This window comes from Chiloscyllium punctatum, chromosome 9, assembly GCF_047496795.1.
Source record: "Chiloscyllium punctatum isolate Juve2018m chromosome 9, sChiPun1.3, whole genome shotgun sequence".
NCBI classification, from domain to species: domain Eukaryota; kingdom Metazoa; phylum Chordata; class Chondrichthyes; order Orectolobiformes; family Hemiscylliidae; genus Chiloscyllium; species Chiloscyllium punctatum.
Genome location: NC_092747.1, coordinates 127,163,016 through 127,185,098, shown reverse-complemented (window position 1 = coordinate 127,185,098; position 22,083 = coordinate 127,163,016). Strand labels below are relative to the sequence as shown.

Below are 22,083 nucleotides of genomic sequence, written 5' to 3'. Positions count from 1 at the left end.
GGTGAGGTGGGGGAAGGGGAAATGAGGAAACTGTTGAAGTCCACACTGATGCCCTGGGGTTGAAGTGTTCCGAGGCGGAAGACGAGGCGTTCTTCCTCCAGGCGTCTGGTGGTGAGGGAGCGGTGGTGAAGGAGGCCCAGGACCTCCATGTCCTCGGCAGAGTGGGAGGGGGAGTTGAAATGTTGGGCCACGGGGCGGTTTGGTTGATTGGTGCGAGTGTCCTGGAGATGTTCCCTAAAGCGCTCTGCTCGGAGGCGCCCAGTCTCCCCAATGTAGAGGAGACCGCATCGGGAGCAACGGATGATATTAGTGGATGTGCAAGTAAAACTTTGATGGATGTGGAAGGCTCCTTTAGGGCCTTGGATAGAGGTGAGGGAGGAGGTGTGGGCGCAGGTTTTACAGTTCCTGCAGTGGCAGGGGAAGGTGCCAGAATGGGAGGGTGGGTCGTAGGGGGGTGTGGACCTGACCAGGTAGTCACGGAGGGAACGGTCTTTGCGGAAGGCGGAGAGGGGTGGGGAGAGAAATATAATCCTGGTGGTGGGGTCTGTTTGGAGGTGGCGGAAATGTCGGCGGATGATTTGGTTTATGCGAAGGTTGGTAGGGTGGAAGGTGAGCACCAGGGGCGTTCTGTCCTTGTTATGGTTGGAGGGGTGGAGTCTGAGGGCGGAGGTGCGGGATGTGGACAAGATGCATTGGAGGGCATCTTTAACCACGTAGGAAGGGAAATTGCGGTCTCTAAAGAAGGAGGACATCTGGTGTGTTCTGTGGTGGAACTGGTCCTCCTGGGAGCAGATACAGCGGAGGCAGAGGAATTGGGAATATGGGATGGCATTTTTGCAAGAGGTAGGGTGGGAAGAGGTGTAATCCAGGTAACTGTGGGAGTCGGTGGGTTTGTAAAAAATGTCAGTGGCAAGTCGGTCGTCATTAATGGAGATGGAGAGGTCCAGGAAGGGGAGGGAGGTGTCAAAGATAGTCCAGGTAAATTTAAGGTCAGGGTGGTATGTGTTGGTGAAGTTGATGAATTGCTCAACCTCCTCGCGGGAGCACGAGGTGGCGCCAATGCAGTCATCAATGTAGCGGAGGAAGAGAGAGCAGCTCTGTAGCCTGCTAGGACTATTGTAATCTAACCTTTGCTGCAAAACAAGTGAGAAGTAAAGAATCAAAAAGTGTGGTACTGGAAAATCACAGCAGGTCAGGCAGCATCCGAGGAGCAGGAGAGTTGACATTGCAGGCATAAGCCCTTCATCAGGAATGTAATAGGTTTATTTGTTCCTTGTACAGTCCATTACCCTGTGCTGGAATGTATGCATGCATAGATATGAATTAAGACATCGATGATGATACTTCATGCAATTGAATACACTAAATTATTCACATTCTAGATCCATCTATAAGCAAGAATTATTAGATCAAGATACTTAAAGTGGTAATGGACTGTAGAACTGTTTTTGAGCAAGAGGTTTCAGATTCAGGAGAGTAGAAATGTTGAAGTTTGGACCATAGGTTTAATATTTTGTACTTGAACATTCCTGGTCTCTTCAGTCAGTGAGGAAAGCAGATGCAATCTGCAACAACTCTGTCACAGGGGCTGATAACCGTGGTTTTGATCTTGCCAATGTTTAACTGAAAGAAATTTTCCACGTCCTTCTAACCAAGTAAAGGAGTTAATGATTTCAGTAAAATAGTTGTTCAGATCCTTGTAGAATAATGTAGCATTTGAATTCCCAATAACCAACTTGAAATCTTGTTGTGTGATTCTTTTAAGTTTAAAGAAAACTTACTTTAAGAAACATTCACCAATCTTTAGAACATATTAGATTAGATTCCTTACAGTGTGGAAACAGGCCCTTCAGCCCAACATAACCAACCCAAATCCCTTTTCCTTTTAACTAATGCATCCTACACTATGGGCAATTTAGCACGGCCAATTCACCTAACCTGCACATCTTTGGATTGTGGGAGGAAACCAGAACGATCCGGAGGAAACCCATGCAGACACAGGGAGAATGTGCAAATTCCACACAGACAGTCTTCCGAGGTTGGAATTGAACCTGGGACCTTGGTGCTATGAGGCAGCAGTGCTAACTGCTGAGCCACCATATTCCTTATTAGTTTCTTCACACAATTAGTAACTCCATATTACATTTATACATTATGCTGCACTCTCAGCACAACTGAGTAAATCCATAGCGCTTTTAAAATCCTGTTTTCCTCTAAACATTTCAATAGATTCTCTTTTCCGTGTTACACCAGACAAAGTCTTCCATAGTCCTTTCAATCCTTCTGATTGGATTTCTCACAGTAAGGCACCACCTAGAAACCTTACAGTATACGTCTCTGCAAGAGATGTTAATGACATCACTTCTGATGGGGATTCTATCGGACCAATATTCTGTGTCTCCACTAAGTAGCATCTCTCACTTTCCTGTACAGGTCTCTGAGTCTGACTGAAGTCTGTAAGACTGTATAAAATAAGGTCAACTGCTTCTCCCTTCATTCGGGTGTTAAAGTCTGGCATTTGACATTAATTGGACTTGACCTTGCTTCTCGTCCTCATTGAGGACCAGATCAAATCAGCTTATCATCAGGCAGGAATGATAGGAAGTCACGTGCTTTATTTTACCTTGAATCAGAAAAAAACAATTTAATGCATAACAATCTTTAGAAAACTACATTAATAACACGACATTTTTTACTGGACAATTAACTAATAAGAGTGCATATTTGCTTTAGTTCTAAGTATATTTATGGGTCTTACTGACAACACTTTATATCCTTGTGAACTGTGAATATTTATATACACATAATTGTAATACTAAGGAAATAAATGCAGAATTACAGATTTTCAAACTGAAAATTATCTGTTTTTGATCAAGCTTACGTAGTACCGCCTAAACCCAGATCTTTATGTATTTTATCCAAGGTTTGTTACGTGACACTGCTTGAAGCTGAAACCTTCAGTTTGCTCCCACAGCTCAGATTCTGTGTGGTCTCACTGGTTGCTGATCAGGAAAGATCAAGAGAGCATGAAATGAGCCTTAAAATGTAAAAGAAAGAAATATAACCTGGGGAGGAAGATGCTCTGCCAAGTAGATGTTTTACTGAGAGCAATGATGGAGACAATGCTGTGTTACCTCACTGAGAGAATGCACATATGGTCAACAGTTACATTGTCTGTTGCCTCACACTACTGCTGTATTCACAGTAGCTATGGAAACCCTGTGCTAAATTGACTGGTGTAAAATAAGTCATTACTGAATGGTTCCCTGGCTATAATTGTCAGTTTAACAGCTTCATTTTATTAATTCCAGTGATTTGTACATATTGATCAGTGGACTTGTGGATAAGTTAATGTCTACTTAAGGGCTTCATCCTCCCACTGCCCCGAGTTACTGGTGACAGTTCAGGCCTTCTCTCAACATGCAGTACAACAAGTCTGACCTGTAGGATGCTGGCCAGTGAAGGATGAGGTGGCCTCCCTCCTCTGGATCCCACCCCTCTCCGTTTCCTCTTCCCATGTACACCACCTGATCCTGGCTAAATGCCCGTGCCATTACCTCACTGTGGCCTGCCAGCCTGCCCCAGAGGTGATCCCAGACTTACCTGGAAATCTGCTCCATTGTTGAGTGTATTCTTGGTGCAGTCCAATGTTCCTGGAGGCACTGAGTCATTGCCAGCAGCCAGCTTGAAACAGAGGCAGGAGTTCGTCCTGGAGAGGTGTGGAAATGTCGCCTGATAACAATCACAGGGCTGGGTCAAAGCCATTCAACCATGGCAAGCTGTCTGAGCAGAGGTAAACTCACCCCAGTAATTATTGTTGGGATATGAGGGACCTGCCCTCAGCCTGTAATCCAGCCTCAAGTTCAGGTCCTATCTGCTCCAGTGGTGTGTAACAACATTGGTGGGCAGGTTGGTTAGAAAGTTCTTGTAACACAGCTCCCTTTCACATTTCCAAGGTAGTGACTTAGTCTGAGACCTGCTTCAGAGTCTGTTAGGCAGAGAGAAGACTCGGAATGATTAACTTAATCATTCCATTTCTGAAATTGTCAGGTTGGCATACAGAGATTTTAGGTCGTGATTGGCAGTGAGAGTTCTCAGTCATAGGAGGAAATAAAAGCAAAGACTTTGCAGTCATAACTGACTGAATTTTAAAAACTTTGACTATCTTAGCCAGGAATAGTTTGTTTTTAAATTTGCTTTTATTTTTCAGTGTATAAAAAGGTCTGCAATACCTGGAAATACAAAGGAATTCTCTTCCAATTTGAGCAGAGTTTTGTTAAATGGCATTTTCACTTTGCAATGTCCTGTAGTGCACCTGGTGATCTCCAGGAACTGTTCGAGATAGTACAGACTGCTGCAGTAAATGTTCGGCATCACAGGCCTTTATAACTTTAACAGCTGGCTTCCATCCAGACACGGCCTCCTAATTGCTGCTTCACTTTGGATAAACTGGTGGACCACATGGATATGGTCTTTCCAACATGTCAATCATGGTTTGCTAACTGCTCTCCTCCAGGCAGTATTACTGTGGAGCTAACACCAGAAACCACCTTTGCAGGATGAACATGAGTTGCCCTCCCAGGAGGACAGCATGGCGGCTTTTCTCTGTTTCTTCTTTCACTTATTTGTTCCTCATCAGAATACGAATCTCCTTGACAAGCCGACTCTTCCACAATCATCTCTGGACTGTTATAGTGTGCAGATTACAGCGAACTTTCGTGATGAAGTTTATTACAGGAATTCTCAAAATTTATCAATGCACTTGAACTACTGTTGGAGTCCAGTTATCGGCTAAGTTGCACGTATTATTATATAGAATGTGAATATTGCTGGAAAGACCAGAATTTATTGTCTGTCCTTAAGCCCCTTGCATAGATCATAACACTTGGGCCTTCTTGAACCCTCACAGTATTCACCTGCTGTGGGTATGCCAGAGTCCTGTTAGGAAGGAAGGTCCAGCATTTTGACCAATGATAGAGAAAGAATTTTCGTTTTGTCAGGATGGTGTGGTGGTTAGACGGGAATTTACAGGTGGTAATATTAACATGAATTAATGGTCTTTGTCTTTCTAGGTGTCAGAAATGGCTGGTTTTGTTGACAATGTCAAAGGAAGCTGAGTGAGTTATTACAGTACATCGTACACACTGCAGCCAAAGTGCACAAGCAGTAGATGTAGTGATGGTAAACAGGGTACTGTACAAGTGGATTTGTTTGTCCTCATGTTGTTAAACTTCTTAAGTGTTGTTGGAGCTGCATTCATTTTGGCAAATGGAGAGTATTTTATCATACTCCTAATTAGTATTGTGCAGATGGGAATCTGAAGATAGTTAGCTAGTTCAGAATTGCTAACCTTTGACTTGCTCTTGGAGCCACAGTATTTCTATGCAGTATTTAAGCTTCTGGTCTATTTATATATGCTAGGTTCTTGTTGGTGGGGAACATTACCAAATGGCTAATTTCTCTCTTGTTGGAAATGGTCATTGACTAGCATTTGTGTGACATGGATGGTACTTGCCAGTTACCAACCCAAGCCTGACCAGGTCTGTGGGTTTTGAAACATGGACTGCTTCAATGAACAAGTCATCAGTGAACATCACCACCCCCCACACTTCTGACTTTATGACGGATGGAGGATCATTGACGAAGCAGCTGAAGATGGTTGGGTTGTGGTTACTATCCTGTGGGGCTTCATTATTTCCTCCACTCCCATTCTATTTTATTGTAACCCCTCCCTCTTTCCCTAACTTTCATCTTTGTTATTGTTGCAGGACCTCATGTGTGTTGTTTATTGTGTGTTGAATTTACTAACTGATGAGATCTTCAAAAAGACAAAGAAGTCCTAAGGGGTTCCTTCAGTGACTACTACAATCATCTTCCATTGTGCTAAGTATAGTTATAACCCCTGATTCCCCGTGTCATAGAGTCATAGAGTTATACAGAATGGAACAGACCTTTTGGTCAACTCATCCATGCCGACCAGATATCCTAAATTGATCTAGTCCCATTTGCCAGCATTTGACCCGTATCCCTCTAAACCCTTCCTATGCATGTACCCATCTAGATGCCTTTTAGTTGTTGTAATGGTACCCACCTTTACCACTTAATCTGAAAGCTCATTCCATATAAGCACACCCTCTGCAAGAAAATGTGAGCTTATTGTGCTAGTGATCTTTGATGCCAGTCAACCAAGTGTTGTTTTGATGTTGAGGGCACAGTCAAATTCACCTACCCTCAAATTCAGCTCTTTTGTCTGTATTTGGACCAAAGCTGTAATCAATTCTGGAGTCAGGTGGCAGTGACGGAATCCAAACCACGCAATGGTTAACAAGTTTATTGATGCACAAGTGCTGTTTGATAGCACTGCTGATGACATCTACCATTGCTTTATTAATGAGCAAAACTAAAACTGATAGAGCAGGAACTAGTTAACTGGATTGCCCTGCATTTTGTGGTCAGGGTATATCTGAGCAATTTTGAGCATTGCCCACATCAATTAAAGCCCATAGGTTAAAAAAAGATGACATTGGACATGACAAAAAGGTGTAATCAAATGTAATTTACTGGCACTGTGAATAAGTGATTTAAGTGAAAATTCATTGAGGACAACAGAAGTGAGAAAGATAAAGACAATGGAAGGAAAAAAAAGAGACAGAAAATAACAGCCAACCTGAAAAAGCCAGGATGAAGAAAGAAAACACAAATAGCAAAACGTATCAAAGTAAAAGTCAATGTAATATGCAATTTATCCACAACACTAATGTGTGTTTGTTTTTAGCTCTCTACAAAATATTATAGAAAATGAACAGAAACAGTGCACTGTAACATTGTATTCCTAATTCTGTTACCATAATGCACTTTGTATGGTATGAGCTGCCTGTACTACACACCAAACAAAACTTTTCATTGTACTAGGTACATGTGACAATAATAAATCAAAAAAGATTTAGCTAATTATTCTTCACTGTTTACCTGGAAAATCAAACCAAAACATCCATCGCTTCCCTCACAAACTAAACATGTTTAACAATTACAAACAATTCCATTTTCCTGAAAAAATAAACACAACATGATATAATTATAAACCTTGATTGAGATTACATGATACATATATCATAGTAATCTCTTGAGAGGATAGAACAATGATATATCAGAGATTAGAATTTTTGACCTTGAAATTTGATCGCATTAAGAAATGGGCAGGCACTGCACATACGTGTAGTATTGCCCCACTCAGCAATAATATTTGTGCAGCTAATTATAATAGCTCAGGCATCCAGCCAACAATTCTTGATCTATTTAGTGGCTGCTGCTTATTTGGGAAAGCAGATACCAAACACCTCTGACCACACTTAAACAGTCAACGCCTCTTAAACATTAGACGCATTCCAGTTGCCAAATAACAAGAACCATTTCATTGCAACTAATGCTGGAAACAAAAGTTATTTTATAATAATAACAGCAAGTGCTGGAGAAACCCAACAGGTCATGGCACTATCTTCATTGGAGGTCCCTGAGAAATCCTTTTCCACCCCCAGTTTACAGAAAATGCTCTAACATCAACCTTCCTCAGGAGATCAGTACACACTGCTTAGCTCCAGGGATATGGCTGCAGTCAAGCAAGAAATTCAATACACTCAGAATGATCCATCTTCACCAATAACATTCTCTCTTCACAATACTCTCCTTTTGCTTCTCTTCATTGCTGTACATCCAAAACAATACTTCACTACTTCTCACACTCACTGTGGGCTGTGCTGAAAGCAGCCCATGTGATGAAAGAGCCTGGGGTGTGTGTGTGTGGGTAAAGGACATGGAAGAAGATGTTTGGCTGTAAAATTGTTGTTCTTGATATTGAGTCCTCAAGGCTGCATGTGTTAAATAAGATGCTGTTCTAAGCTTTAAGATAAGCCTGGTTATCATAAAACACTGGTTTGGCCTCAATTAGAGTATTGGGGCAAATCCTGGGCATCGCAGTTCAGGAAGAATAGGAAAGCTTTAGGCAGGGCACTAGAAAGATTCCCAAAAATGACTTCATGAATAAGACCTTCTTTTGTCACCTGGATAGGTTAGAGAAACTGGGGCTGTTCTCTATAAAGAAGAGATTTAAACACGATTTGAGTGTTAGTGGTGAAGGAGCCTTCCTTATCATTGGTCAGAGTGGCTGGTGTATTTATCATGTGGGGAATCAGGTACTGCACTGGGATATATCAAAATGAGAAAATCATCCCCCAAGAACTGCAACACCCCAAGTTGAATGTACTATTCATTATAATTCCAGAAAACATTCATCACATAGAAGGAAACCAAGCTGAATACAGAAAGTCCAGATGTGATCTAAATAAAAGGAATATGAGGGACTGAAAGAGAATACAGTATATTAATAGTGGACAACTTAAAAGGAAACCCAAAAATCTTTTGTTAACACATCAACAGTAAAAGGGTAGACAAAGGAAAAATGAGAGTGACTAAAAACCAAAAAGAATATTTGATTGTGCCAACCAAAACAATCATAAGCATTGCTGTGATGGTAAATTAATATTTTGCATCTGTCTTAATTAGAGAAAGAGAACTGCCAGGACAGTAGTCAAGGAGGAGACAGCAGCAATATTGGATGGTGTGAATGTTGCAGATACCACTTCTAGGTGCTGCAAAGTGCACACGTGCCAGAAGGTACCTGACATCACTTTGAAGTGATGGAAAGCAGCAGCCCGTCTCAAACATGGTGCTACTGAGGAAACAGTTCCTACTGGATGTACCATGTCATCCAAGACTCGGTGAGGTGGAAGTTGGGCTAATAAAACCAATCTTCCCCATCCCAGTGTCCCTGCAGAGTAGTTCTCCACACCTCTACTTTTGCTTCTTCAACCCATTGGTACCTCAGATGGTCAAAGGCATCACTACATTCTATGCAAAGCACATTCAAAACCTAACAGATATTTTTAACATCCATAGCTTCTCTGAACATGTTGTACCATCATCTCTTTTTATTGATTTATTTTTGTTTTGAGTAAGGACCGTTTAGAAATTTCATTTATTCTGATGATGTAGAATTATGACCATTCTACCTTTGTGTCTTACTCATGCCCCATAAATTTAATATTTAGCAACAAGCCCTCTCCCTCTTAAATGTCCTCATATTCGGCCACTTCTCCCAGTCTATGGAAAGTAAGAGAGAGAGAGAGGGAAATAGAGAGAGGGAGAGGAATTCAAATACAAACATTCAATAAGGATATGATCTGGTAGGGTGAGCATGGCAAACATTGAGAAAAGGTACTCTTCCATGGCTGAAGGCTGAAACGTGGCTGTATGTGTGTTTGTGTATGTGTATGTGTGAGTGGAAGAGAGACCAAACGACATAGGAGCAGAAATGAGGCCAATCAGCACAAGTCTGCTCCACCATTAAATCATGGTTGATATGTTTCTCAACCTCAATCTCCAGCTTTCTCACTGTAGTCCTTGATCCATAGAACATAGAACATAGAACAATACAGTGCAGTACAGGCCCTTTGGCCCTCGATGTTGCACCGATCAAAGCCCACCTAACCTACACTAGCCCACTATCCTCCATATGCCTATCCAATGCCCGTTTAAATGCCCATAAAGATGGAGAGTCCACCACTGCTACTGGCAGGGCATTCCATGAACTCACGACACGCTGAGTAAAGAATCTACCCCTAACATCTGTCCTATACCTACCACCCCTTAATTTAAAGCTATGCCCCCTCGTAATAGCTGACTCCATACGTGGAAAAAGGTTCTCATGGTCAACCCTATCAAAACCCCTAATCATCTTGTACACCTCTATCAAGTCACCCCTAAACCTTCTTTTCTCCAATGAAAACAGCCCCAAGTGACTCAGCCTTTCCTCATACGATCTTCCTACCATACCAGGCAACATCCTGGTAAACCTCCTCTGCACCCGTTCCAGTGCCTCCACATCCTTCCTATAGTATGGCGACCAAAACTGCACACAATACACCAGATGCGGCCGCACCAGAGTCTTATACAACTGCAACATGACCTCAGGACTCCGGAACTCAATTCCTCTCCCAATAAAAGCCAGTACGCCATATGCCTCCTTCACTGCAGTATTTACCTGGGTGGCAACTTTCAAAGATCTGTGTACATGGACACCAAGATCCCTCTGGTCATCCACACTACCAAGTATCCGACCATTAGCCCAGTACCCCATCTTTTTGTTACTCTTACCAAAGTGAATCACCTCACACTTAGCTACATTGAACTCCATTTGCCACCTTTCTGCCCAGCTCTGCAGCTTATCTATATCCCGCTGTAACCTGACACATCCTTCCTCACTGTCTACAACTCCACCGACTTTCGTAGCATCCGCAAACTTGCTCACCCAACCTTCTAGCCCCTCCTCCAGATCATTTATAAAAATGACAAACAGCAATGGTCCCAAAACAGATCCTTGTGGAACACCGCTAGTAACTGCACTCCAAGAAGAATCTTTACCATCAACTACTACCCTCTGTCTTCTTCCAGCCAGCCAATTCCTAATCCAAACCTCCAACTCACCCTCAATGCCATACCTCCGTATTTTTTGCCTTGACAATCAAAAACCTACCTATCTCAGTCTTAAATATACTCAATGACCTGGCCTCCACAGCCTTCTGTGAATTCCACAGATTCACCACTCTTTGACTGAAGAAGTTTCTCCTTATCTCTGTTCTAAAAATGTCTTCCCTTTACTCTAAGGATGTGCCATTGGATCCTCACCTCTCCTACCAATGGAAACACCTTCCCAATATCCACTCTGTCCAGGCTATTCAGTATTCTCTTAGTTTCAATTAGATCCCCCCCTCATCCGTCTAAACTCCATTGAGTCTTAACCCAGAGTCCTCAATCGTTCCTCATATGTTAATCTATTCAATCCTGAGACTATTCTTGTGACCCTCCAATGAACACACTCCAGGGCCAGTTCATCCTTCCTGAGATATAGGGCCCAAAACTGTGCACAACACTCCAAATGTGGCCTGACCAGAGCCTTATAGAGTCTCAGAAGTACATTCCTGCTTTTATATTCAACTCCTCTTGAAATAAATGTCATCACTCAATCTGCAGGTTTATCTTGAGAGAAGCTTGGACTAGAAATTCCAAGTCTCTTTTACTTCAGATTTCTGAATTTTCTCCCCATTTAGAAAATGGTCCATGCTTCTATTCTTCCGACCAAAGTGCATGACCTCACACTTTCCCACATTGTACTCCATCTGCCACTTCTTTGCCCACTCTCCTAATTTGCCCAAATCCTTCTGCAGCCTCTACACTTCCTCAATGCTACCTGACCCTCTACCTATCTGTGTATCATCTGCAAACCTAGCCAGAATGGCCTCAGTTCCTCCATCAAATCATTAATGTACAAAGTGAAAGGTTGTGGCCCAAAACGGAACCTTGTGGAACACCACTTGTCACCGGCTGCCATCCTGAAAAAGACCCTTTCATCCCCACTCTCCACCTTCTGACAGACAGTCAAGCTTCTATCCATGCTAGTACATTCCCTCTAACACCATGGGCTCTTATCTTACTCAGCAGCCTTCTGTGTGGCACCTTGTCAAAGGCCTTCTTGAAGTCCAGATAGATAACACCCATTGGCTCTCATTGGGAAAAAATGAGGACTGCAGATGGTGGAGATCAGAGTCAAAGAGTGTGGTGCTGATGAAACACAGCCGATCAGGCAGCATCCGAGAAGCAGGAGATGAAGGGTTTCTGATAAAGGGCTTATGCTCGAAACATCGATTCTCCTGCTCCTCGGATGCTGCCTGACCTGCTGTGCTTTTCCAGCAACACATTCTTCGACTATTGGTTCACATTGGTCTAATCTGCTCATTACTTCCTCAAAGAGTTCTAGAAGGTTTGTCAGGCAGGATGAACCTAAGCTGACTTTACCTTATTTTACCATATACTTCTAAATATTCAGAAATCTCATCCTTCACAATGGATTCCAAAATCTTACCCATGACCGAGGTTAGGCTAATCAGCCTGTAATTTTCCATCTTTTGCCTTACAATCTTTTTAAACAGGGGTGTCACATTAGCAATTTTCCAGTATTCCAGGACCCTCCCTGACTCTAGCAATTCCTTAAAGATCACCATTAACTCCTCCACTACCTCTTCAGTTAGCTCTTTTAGTACTCTGGGGTGTAGTCCATCTGGTCCACATGATTTATCCACCTTCAGGCCAGTCAGTTTTTCTAACACCCTCCCCTTGGTGATGGCCACCATATTCAGCTCTGCCCCTGACTCTCTTGAAGGTTTGGGATATTACTCACGTTTTCCACCTTGAAGACTGACGTGAGATTTTGCAGCAGCCTATCAAGCCTTTCCCATCATTCAATAGGATCATGGCTGATCAAACACATGAATGCCTTTTAACCACCCCATCCCCATGACCCTGCACAGCGTTGGTAACCAGTGAGCTATCTATCTCTACCTTAAACATACTCAAAGACTGACCTTCCACAGGCGTCTGCAGTAGAGAGTTCCAAATTCCCAGTCCGCTGGGAATTCTCCTCATCTCAGACCTAAGAGACATCTCCTTAATTTTTAAATTGTGCCCCCTCTTTTTAAATTCCCCAACCAGGGGAAATACATTATCTCCACTATCCCTTTAAGTATTTTATAAGTTTTGATGAATTCACTTCTCATTTTTTGAAACTGTAGAGAATACAGGCCTAGTTTGCTCAGTCTCTTCATTGGCCAGTCCTGCCATCCTGGGAACCTTTCACTCTGGTAAATCTTCACTGTACTCCCTGTATGGCAATAATATCTTTCCTGAGATAAGGAAACCAAAATTGTAAAACAATACTCCAGGTTCAGTCTAACTAAATTCCTGTACAACTGAAGCAAGACTCCGCTGCTGCTGTAATCAAATCCTCTTGCAATAAAGGCTAACATTTTGTTAATCTTCCTAATAACATGTTGCATCTGCGGGTTAGCCTTCAGTAAATTATCAACAAGTACACCAAGGTCCTTTTGTACATCGACTGTTTCCAACCTTTTGCCATTTAAAAAATGCTCTTCACGTGGTTTCCCACTCACTATGTCCTTCTATATCCTCCTGAAACTTCTTTTAATCTTCCTCACAACATACATTCCCACTTAGGTTTTTGTCATCTAAAAATTTGGAAATAGTACGTTTGGTCTCTAACTCCAAATCATTGATATCTCTGTGAACAGCTGGGGCCCAATTGATGATCTTTGCAGTATCCCAGAAATCACAGTCTGCAAAGGCAAGAGTGACCCATTTATTTCTGTTTTTTCTCGTGTGTCAATCATTAATCCATAGCAGACTTATCACATTTGCTTTTAGTTTTCTAACCAGACTCCTGTGGAGGACTTTATCTTGAAATTCTAAGTATGCTCTTGACCAAAAGGTTTCCTTTCTCGGTTTTTAAACTGCAACAAATTCATAAAGTACAATTTCCCATTTAGAATCCATGTCACTATACCCAATCAGAAAGTTACTATCCAAATGTCTATTTATTCCATCCTTTAAAATGGATTCTAGCATTTTCCCTACTGCTGTTGTAAGGCTAACATATCTGTGGTTTCTTTCTCTCTCCCTTCTTAAATAATGGAGTCACATTTGCTACTTTTAAATCCATTACAATTGTTCCAGAATCTATAGACTTTTGTCAGACAATAACCAATGTGACTGTCTCTATAGCCACTTCCTCTAACATTCGGGGATGTAGAATGTCAAGTCCTCAGAATTTATCAGCTTTCAGCCTCATCAGTTTTTCCTTTAGGGCTGGCACGGTGTCTCAGTGGTCAGCACTGCTGCCTCACAGTGCCAGGGACCCGGGTTCAATTCCCGTCTCGGGCAACTGTCTGTGTAGAGTTTGCACATTCTCCCCGTGTCTGCGTGGGTTTCCTCCGGGTGCTCCAGTTTCCTCCCACAGTCCAAAGATGTGCAAGTCAGGTGAATTGGCCATGCTAAAATTGCCTGTAGTACTAGGTAGATTAGTCAGGGGTTAATGTAGGGGAGTGGGACTGGGTGGATTGCTCTTCGGAGGGTTGGTGTGGACTTGTTGGGCCGCAGGGACTTTTTCCACACTGTAGGGAATCTTAAAAAAACTATATAATCCATGTATTAATACTCTCTTCCTTCAGCTCCTTGCGCTCCTTGCTCTCCCTACACACTTGGATCTCTGGTTCTGACCGATTTCTGGTATCTTCCTCAGTAAAAAAATGACTAAGTAATAATTTCGCTTCTCTGCCACTTTCCATTCTCCATTATAAATTCTCCTGACTCTGCCTGGAAGAACTAAATGTTTCTTTGTACCCTTCTTTGGAAGATTTTATAGTTTATTTTTCTGTTATTTGCAGAATTACATTCATATTCTATTCTCCCCTTCTTTAGTGGTTTCATTTTCTGAATTCTAAAAACCTCACAATCCTCAGTGTTATTAATAATTCTGGTAATTTTATACACTTTTTCTTTTAATCTTATACAACTTTCAACTCCATTTGTTAGTCATGTTTGACTAACCTTTAGGCTTTTGCACCTCGAAAGAATGCACAGCTATTGTTGGCCATATTAGAGTTCTTTAAAGACCTATTGCCCATGCATTGTTATGTCTTTTAATGTATTTTCCGAATCTGCCATTTGGGTTTCGTACCTTCAGAAATTCCCTCATACACATTTAGCCCTATTTCACTTTCAAACATAATGTAAAGTTGTATCATGGGCCCCACCCCAGGACGTAATGTGGTGACAGAGAGCGACTCTGTAAACATTGCTGGAGAGGGGACACTTCATTTTATCAGTCCTATCCTCCAGCTCACTGCAGCCTGCTTTCCAGCCCCTCCTCAGCATCACGGCACATGCACAGGTGCTGCATCCTCAGTGGGCTATCCGCACACGGACTTGTGCAAACATCATAGCACGTGTAATGTAGTGGTGTCATGAACACATATGTAAAGGCTTCCTGCTGCCTGTAACAGGCAGCTGACTCTATGGACCACATCTGTGCATGCTTGTGATCATCTTGGTCATTTGCACACACACAGAGGCCATTTTGGAGTGATGGATGATCATCTGATATTGGATAGTATAAAAACTGGGACATAGGAGCTACCGAGAAGTCTGGCAATCTTCATTTTTGTTTTGACTGATTGATTTATTGTCATGTGTACTGAAGTACAGTGAAAAGATATGTTTATGAACAGTAGAGGCAGTTCATAGTAAGCAAGGATGTACAGATCAAAAAGACATAGACAAAGGCATACAGGTTACATTGAACAGGGTGTGTGCTAGTCAAGATCCATGTTAGCATTATGTGAGGCCAGACAATCCATTTATCAGTCTAACAACGGGCTGGGAAGGAGCTGTTCCTGAACCTGCTGTTGTGTGTATTCAAGCTTCTGTATCTTCTGCCTGACTGAAGAGGTTGTAGGAGATCATTACTGGAGTGTGATGGATCTTTGATGATGTTGGCAGCCTTTCCGCATCAGCGAATCGTGTAATTGGAGTCTATGGATGGAAGGTTCACCTCCATGATGGTCTGGGCTGTGAACACCACCTTCTGTAGTTTTTTACGGCCCTGGGCAGATCAGTTGCCATACCAGGCCACTATAGACCCAGACAGTATGCTTTCAATGGTGCACCTGCAGAAGTTGGTAAGAGTCTTTATGGACATTCCAAATTTCCTGAACCATCTAAGGAAGGAGAGGAGTTGTGCCTTCTGACTGTCACATCTACGTGGCAAGTCCAAGACAGCTGGTCAGTTATTGTCACTGTGAGGAACTTGATACTCTCCACCCTCCCAAACTCAGTTCCATTGATGTAAATGGGGAGATGTTCTCCTCCTTTCTTTCTGAAATCAATGATCATTTCTTTAGTTTTGCCGACATTGAGAGGGAGGTTGTTCTCATTGCACCACATTACCAAGCCCTCTGTCTTCCTTCTGTACTTTGACTCATCATTGTTAGACATCTGTCCTACTAATGTGGTGTCATCAGTGAACTTGTAGATGGAGTTTGTTCAGAATTTGGCCACACAGTCTTGGGTTTACAAGTACAATAGAGGACTGAGGACGCATCCTTAATGGGCTCCAGTGTTGAGTGTTTATTCACTTGTGGGACATGGACAACGCTGGTTGGCCAGCATTTTTATTGTTGGTCTCAATAATGAAAATACAAATGGTCTGGATGGAATTCATCCTAAAATACAAGGGAAAGTTACTGTGGAATTGCAGATTCTGGTTACAATCATTCTGTCAGCCTGCACTGTGGGTGCAGTTCCAGAGAACTGGAGAATTGTAAATATTATCCTTGTAGTAAAAAATGGAAAACAAGACAACTGGACCAGTGAGTCTAACATCAGTGGTGGGAAAAAAGTTTACACAGTAATTTGAGATAAAATTAATGGTAGTATAAAAGCTATGTGTTAATAACTGAAAGTCATCATGGATTTGTTAAAGGAAACCATATGATTAAGTTGATTTTTTTCTAATGAACATACAGGGAGTACTGATTTGAATAGTATGGTTCATGTGCATATTATTTTTCAAAAGCTGTTTAACTAAGTACCACATAATAGACTTGTTAATAAAAGTAAAGCTCAGGGGATTAAATGCACAGTGACAGCATCAATACAAAATTGGCTAAGAGACAGAAAGCAGAGAGTCATTTTTCAGACTGGGGCAAGTATACAATGGTATTCCCCAGGTGCAGGAATTAGAACCACTCTTGTTTTTGTTATAACTTAATGACCTAGATTTGAGTATACAGGGTGTCATTTCAAAGGTTCACTGAAACTTGTGTACAATTCCCATGGGGGATCTGTAGGCCAAAGGAACTAAATTTATAAAATGACCATCCAAAGAGGATATCACCAACAGGATTTCACTTTTTGTACCTTTTACGTTAACATGAATCAGAATCAATGAAAATTAATATGGATTAGGACACAAATGATGCTTCAAATAAGAGGGTAAATTTCACTTTAAGTAGTCAATACAACAAAGATACAATCAAAAGAACAGGTATCATTCCCTACACAAATGTGACACTGTGTAACTACATAGCTCCACGTACGAAAAGGGTTCTGTATTCATATATGGTCATGCTAACCAATAGCAGTTTTCATGTTTGAGTTTTACTGAGACACACTAGCATTAGCAAGGCACACTCCTAGAAGTTCACTCTGTCAGTTCAAGACTGTCCTAAATTACTTTTCAACCAACACAACAGCACCCTGGTTCATGGTTTAACAATTTCTGGGAAAATACCTCGAGTTTTAGTACCATTAAGATATTTACACAGCTTTTCAGATGTTAGCACTTTTAGCAAGTTTCCATATTGTCTTAAGAGGTCATGTCTACTTTTCTGACAAACATTAAAAAGACCTCTTCTTGAGAGAGAAATTAATTTCTTCACATACTCCCAAGCCCCACAAGTACAGATGAGCTTCCTCTTACGGACTTTGCTTGCTTTTGCTTTATGTTGGAATCTTTGTGGTTTCCTTCATCCTCCACCTGTCTTGGTTATAGATCTCCTTTGTTTCATTCAGCCTCAAGGCTTCTCGTCATAAGTTCCTTCCAGGGGAAATCTAATTTCCTTTCTGGATCTGGTCCAAACTCATACAGATATGGTTGATTCTTAACTGCCCTTTGAAATGGTGTAACAAACAACTCAATTGTTAGAGATGGTAGATGAAGGCCAGCTTTGCCAATGTTGCCCATATCCTGTGAGAAAGCACAGAAAAAGCGACTTGTTATAATAAGAACAAACAGTGCTGGAAAATCTCAGCAGATCTGGTGTCATCCATAAAGATAGAAGAACAAAGTTAATGATTGAAGTCAAATTTGACTCTTCAGAACTGATTCAATTGAGTTCCATTGATATGCCCCCGAATTAGATGGAAAGACTGAAAAACCTGGGGATGTACTCAGTAGGTCTGGCAGCATCTGTGATGACAAATCGGAGTTAACGTTTCTGGCCTGGTGACCCTTCCTCAAGAGCTGTTCTGCCTGATGTTGTAGGGAGGACACAGATTGAGGGATTTGGACAAGAGATGCAGGGGCTTGTGGAAAAAAAAACTATGTTGTGAACAGCAATGAGTTGAACATGCTGTTCAAAAGAACCAGTCCATGAACAATGAGTCCAATGGTGTCCTTATTGGCATTACCATATTTTGATTGTATGATTTAAATAGTTCAGGTAAGCATTCTGCAGGACATGACTCCAGTATGCTCCAGCACGCTTCCTGCCTAATTTATTTGGGGCTTCAGCATCCATTTGGCACAAGATTAAGAAACAGAACCTTCAAATTTCCAAGCTTTTGTGTCCTTTATTGCTGATTTAGGAACTGCAATCATTTTGCTCCCTTTCCTTTATTTGTGAGTTAAAACTTAGCAAAGCTAGAAGACCATTATGATCAAATATGGAACCATAGAAAACAGGAGCAGGAGTGGTCCATTCTGCCTTTGACCCTACTTCACCACTCAATATGACCATAGCTGATCGTCCAACTCAGTGCCATGTTCTCACTTTCTCTCATACCCCTTGATCCCTTTAGTTATAAGAACTATATCTCACTCTTTCTTGAAAACATTCAATGTTTTGACCTCAGCTTCTTGCTGTCACAGAGAATTCCACAGGCTCACCACTATGGGTGAAGAAATTTTTTCTTCGTCTCAGTCAAAGCATAAAAGGGGGAATAATACAAACAAATCATGAAGTTGGAAGTAGAGAAGTCCAATCATTGCTTTAGTTTTTTTCTGATATCTGTGATTTCTTTGGTTGTTGTTACTTTGGTGAGTTTCTCCGTATAATCACTTGGTTGTCATCTGTAATGTATCATGATATCATGTGATCTCTCCTTTTAACTGATTGAACGTCCAAACACCAACCTTTTGAACTTTAGTTACAACTTTGCCTTAGTAACTGATCTCATTGTGACCATAAGGAACAGCTATGATTTATGGGATTATTGTTTGGACATGATCATTTCATTGCATGAGCCTTACGGAAAACATAGCTGCATTCATTAAAATATTTTTAAAAATGGTTCCGCTACATCCAACGATCTGATGAAACAATATGAACCTGCAATCTGAACCATGAGTGTTTGTCTCTTCCCGAGAGAAACAACGGTATTGGCGTATTTAGTTTTGCGTTTTATTGCTCAGGGTAAGTTTTGGGGTTATAACACACAATCATTTTGTTCTATTTTAAAGATAAGAAATAATTACTTATTAATGGAGTACATTCCATGTGTATTGCCGCCTAGATATAGTAGCGAGTGTAAAATTGTTTTTTCTCTTCACGTTTTGCAAAACTTGGTCGATCTCTCCGTTACTGATATAACTTTGGAGCGTGGAGCAAGAATTTTAAAATCCACCAAATGTCATCGACACGCATCCAATATACCCTGTAAATCAAATCCACTTTCTGAAACAATTTGTCATACCTGCATTATAGAATCGTGGAATGAAACAATACCAACAATGGTGATTGATTTTCCCGGATATATTGCGTTGTATTCCCCAGCCCCAACAGAACGATTACAGAAAGCACTATCTGCCTGTGTGTGGTCTGGGTGGACATATCTGCAGAACAACTTTGTATAATGCGCATTCTCTCTGCAGTTCCCGCAAATAACCGCCATTAGCTTCGAGAGTGGTTACTGTCTACAAGGGTTTAACTAAAATTTGGGATTTGAGAAAGATCGGAAACAGAATTCCCATGCAGACCCTTCCTTAAGAAAATTATTTTGTTTTATCGAGATGCTTTACAATTCAGGGAAAGGGTAGAGAACTTCAGCCGTTAAACAACGTGATGAAAACTTTCCCTTCCTCAAACTCAAATATTGTGCGGTCCAGTTTTCAGGATAATAACAAAACCATGTTTACATTTTCAAAACTTTGGAAAACGCTGCATTTTGAGTTCGTGCACACACATTTTTTCAAATGTTATCTGCAACACGGGGGGGGGGAGGAAGAGAGGGGGGAGAAAGAGAGGGGGGAGAGAGAGAGGGGGAGGGGGGGGGAGGGGGGGGAGGGAGAGGGGAGAGAGAGAGGGGGAGGGGGGGGGAGGGAGAGGGGGGAGAGAGAGGGAGAGAGAGAGAGGGGGAGAGGGGAGAGAGGGGGAGGGGGGAGAGAGGGGGAGGGGGGAGAGAGGGGGAGGGAGAGAGAGGGGGAGGGGGGAGAGAGAGAGGGAGGGGGAGAGGGAGAGAGAGAGAGAGGGAGGGGGAGAGGGAGGGAGAGGGGGAGAGGGGGGGAGAGGGGGGAGAGGGAGAGAGAGGGGAGGAGAGAGAGAGGGGGAAAGAGAGGGGGGAGAGGGAGGGAGAGAGAGGGAGGGAGGGAGAGAGAGGGAGGGAGGCGAATGGGGAGGGAGTGAGGAATGGGGAGGGGAAGAATAGGAGGAAAAAAAAGGGGAGCGGGAGTAACTGAGGCAAGTAGAGGGCGAACCGTACCATCCCGCGGGGAGGGGGCGGTCAAAGGACAAAACCGAATCAAAGTTAAAGACCCCCCCCCCTCCCCGGGCCCATGAATGGGCTCCGCCCCGCGTGACGTCAGCGGTCACGTGCGCAGTAGGAAAAGTTGTGAAAGTCTCTGCAAACTTTCCCAGCGGGAGGAGCGAGCGCGAGCAGAGAGTTCCAGAAGGTTCCGCTCCTGGAGGGGAGCGCGGGGGGGAAACTGGCGCCATCCGCCGCCTGAGGGAACTCTGGGGAGAGTCAGTCAGTCAGTCAGTGAGAGAGAGAGAGCGGGACAGTGAGTGTGAGGGCACGGCAGGAGGTACCGGGCTGGCCCGGCCCGTTTGGCGGATGGATCCGGCTCAGCAGCAGGGGACCGGGACCGGGACCGGGACGTCTCCGGCGGCGGGGGTCGGGGGCGGCGGTGCCTCGGGCCGGCCACCAGATCGTGCACGTCCGGGGGGACTCGGAGACCGACCTGGAGGCCCTCTTCAACGCCGTGATGAACCCCAAGAACTCGAACGTGCCGCAGTCTGTGCCGATGCGGCTCCGCAAACTGCCCGACTCGTTCTTCAAGCAGCCCGAGCCCAAGAGCCACTCCCGCCAGGCTAGTACTGACGGGCCGAATGCTCCGTCGCTGCAGCCCCAGCATGTGCGGGCTCACTCCTCACCGGCCTCCCTGCTCAGCGCCGCTGCCGTTACCGCCTCCGCTCCCCCAGCGTCGGGATCGTCCGGCTCCTCCGGCTCGGCCTCGCCCGCCGCTGCTGCAGTACCGCAGGGAAGCGGCTCTTCCCCGGCCCCCGCTCACCTCCGGCAGGCTTCCTATGAGATCCCCGACGATGTCCCTCTACCCCCGGGCTGGGAAATGGCGAAAACTCCCTCGGGCCAGAGATACTACTTAAAGTAAGTCGTTTCCAGTTCACCCCCCATTCTCCTCTCCCAGGGATGGGGTACAGTGTTTGTTTACAATTTAATCTGAGAGAGGGGTGGGGGGATCAAATTGTAAAGTTGGGATGGTCAGCCGTTGGTTCTGAGTGTCTAAAGTTCAGGAGTGTAAGTTTGGCCAAGATCTACCTCTCCTTTTGCTTGGTGAATGTGTGTAACTGTTGCAGTCTGAAGGACATCACTGGTTACTCTCACCCAGGTAATGGGTGTCGCAGTGACAGGGTTTGATTTAAGTCCGAACTGCTGAATGTGACGGGAACCGATTTTTTTATCTCTTGGAACTGCAGCATTGCTGACCCCGGTATCGAAGTGTGTGTGTGGGAGGAAAAGGAGCTGGTTTTGTTGTGGTTCGGTTATAAAACCGCTCACTTCCCGTGGTGACAGGCGCCTGGGTTTTGAGGGGAGACCGGAGTGAGTGCAGAAAGCTGCTCTCTAAACAGTTTGCGAAGCAATGTGCAAAGTTCATGCCCGCTTTCTGCAGCCCTGTGTGTTTCAGGGTGGATGGGGGCCGTCCTTATAACTTAAGCTAAAATCCATTCACCGAGACAGTTGTCCCTGAGCTGTTCATCCATTTGGACGTGGAGATGTTAAAATTTAAATATTTGGTTCCTGCATTGCTGGAATGAACGGGTTAGTGGATCCAGAAATAATCAGCAGCTTTGTACTTGGCGACACCCCTTTCACCTACTGACCCGG

At 43.3% G+C, this 22,083-nt stretch overlaps 1 protein-coding gene and 1 long non-coding RNA gene across 2 annotated transcripts in view; one reads left to right on the top strand and one right to left on the bottom strand.

The window, feature by feature from the left end:
• Positions 1–16,949: 16,949 nt before the first annotated feature.
• Positions 16,950–19,783, bottom strand: LOC140481681 (uncharacterized). The gene is made up of 2 exons (XR_011961584.1): positions 19,438–19,783; positions 16,950–17,710 (listed from the first exon to the last, which is right to left on the bottom strand). It is a non-coding gene; the product is annotated as an uncharacterized lncRNA (long non-coding RNA).
• Positions 19,784–20,556: 773 nt separating this feature from the next.
• yap1 (Yes1 associated transcriptional regulator) overlaps positions 20,557–22,083 on the top strand; it is a 130,615-nt gene continuing 129,088 nt past the window's right edge. The window contains 2 exon segments of the mRNA XM_072578237.1: positions 20,557–20,850; positions 20,852–21,345. Coding sequence (XP_072434338.1) covers positions 20,794–20,850; positions 20,852–21,345 — 551 coding nt within the window. The 5' untranslated portion in view covers positions 20,557–20,793.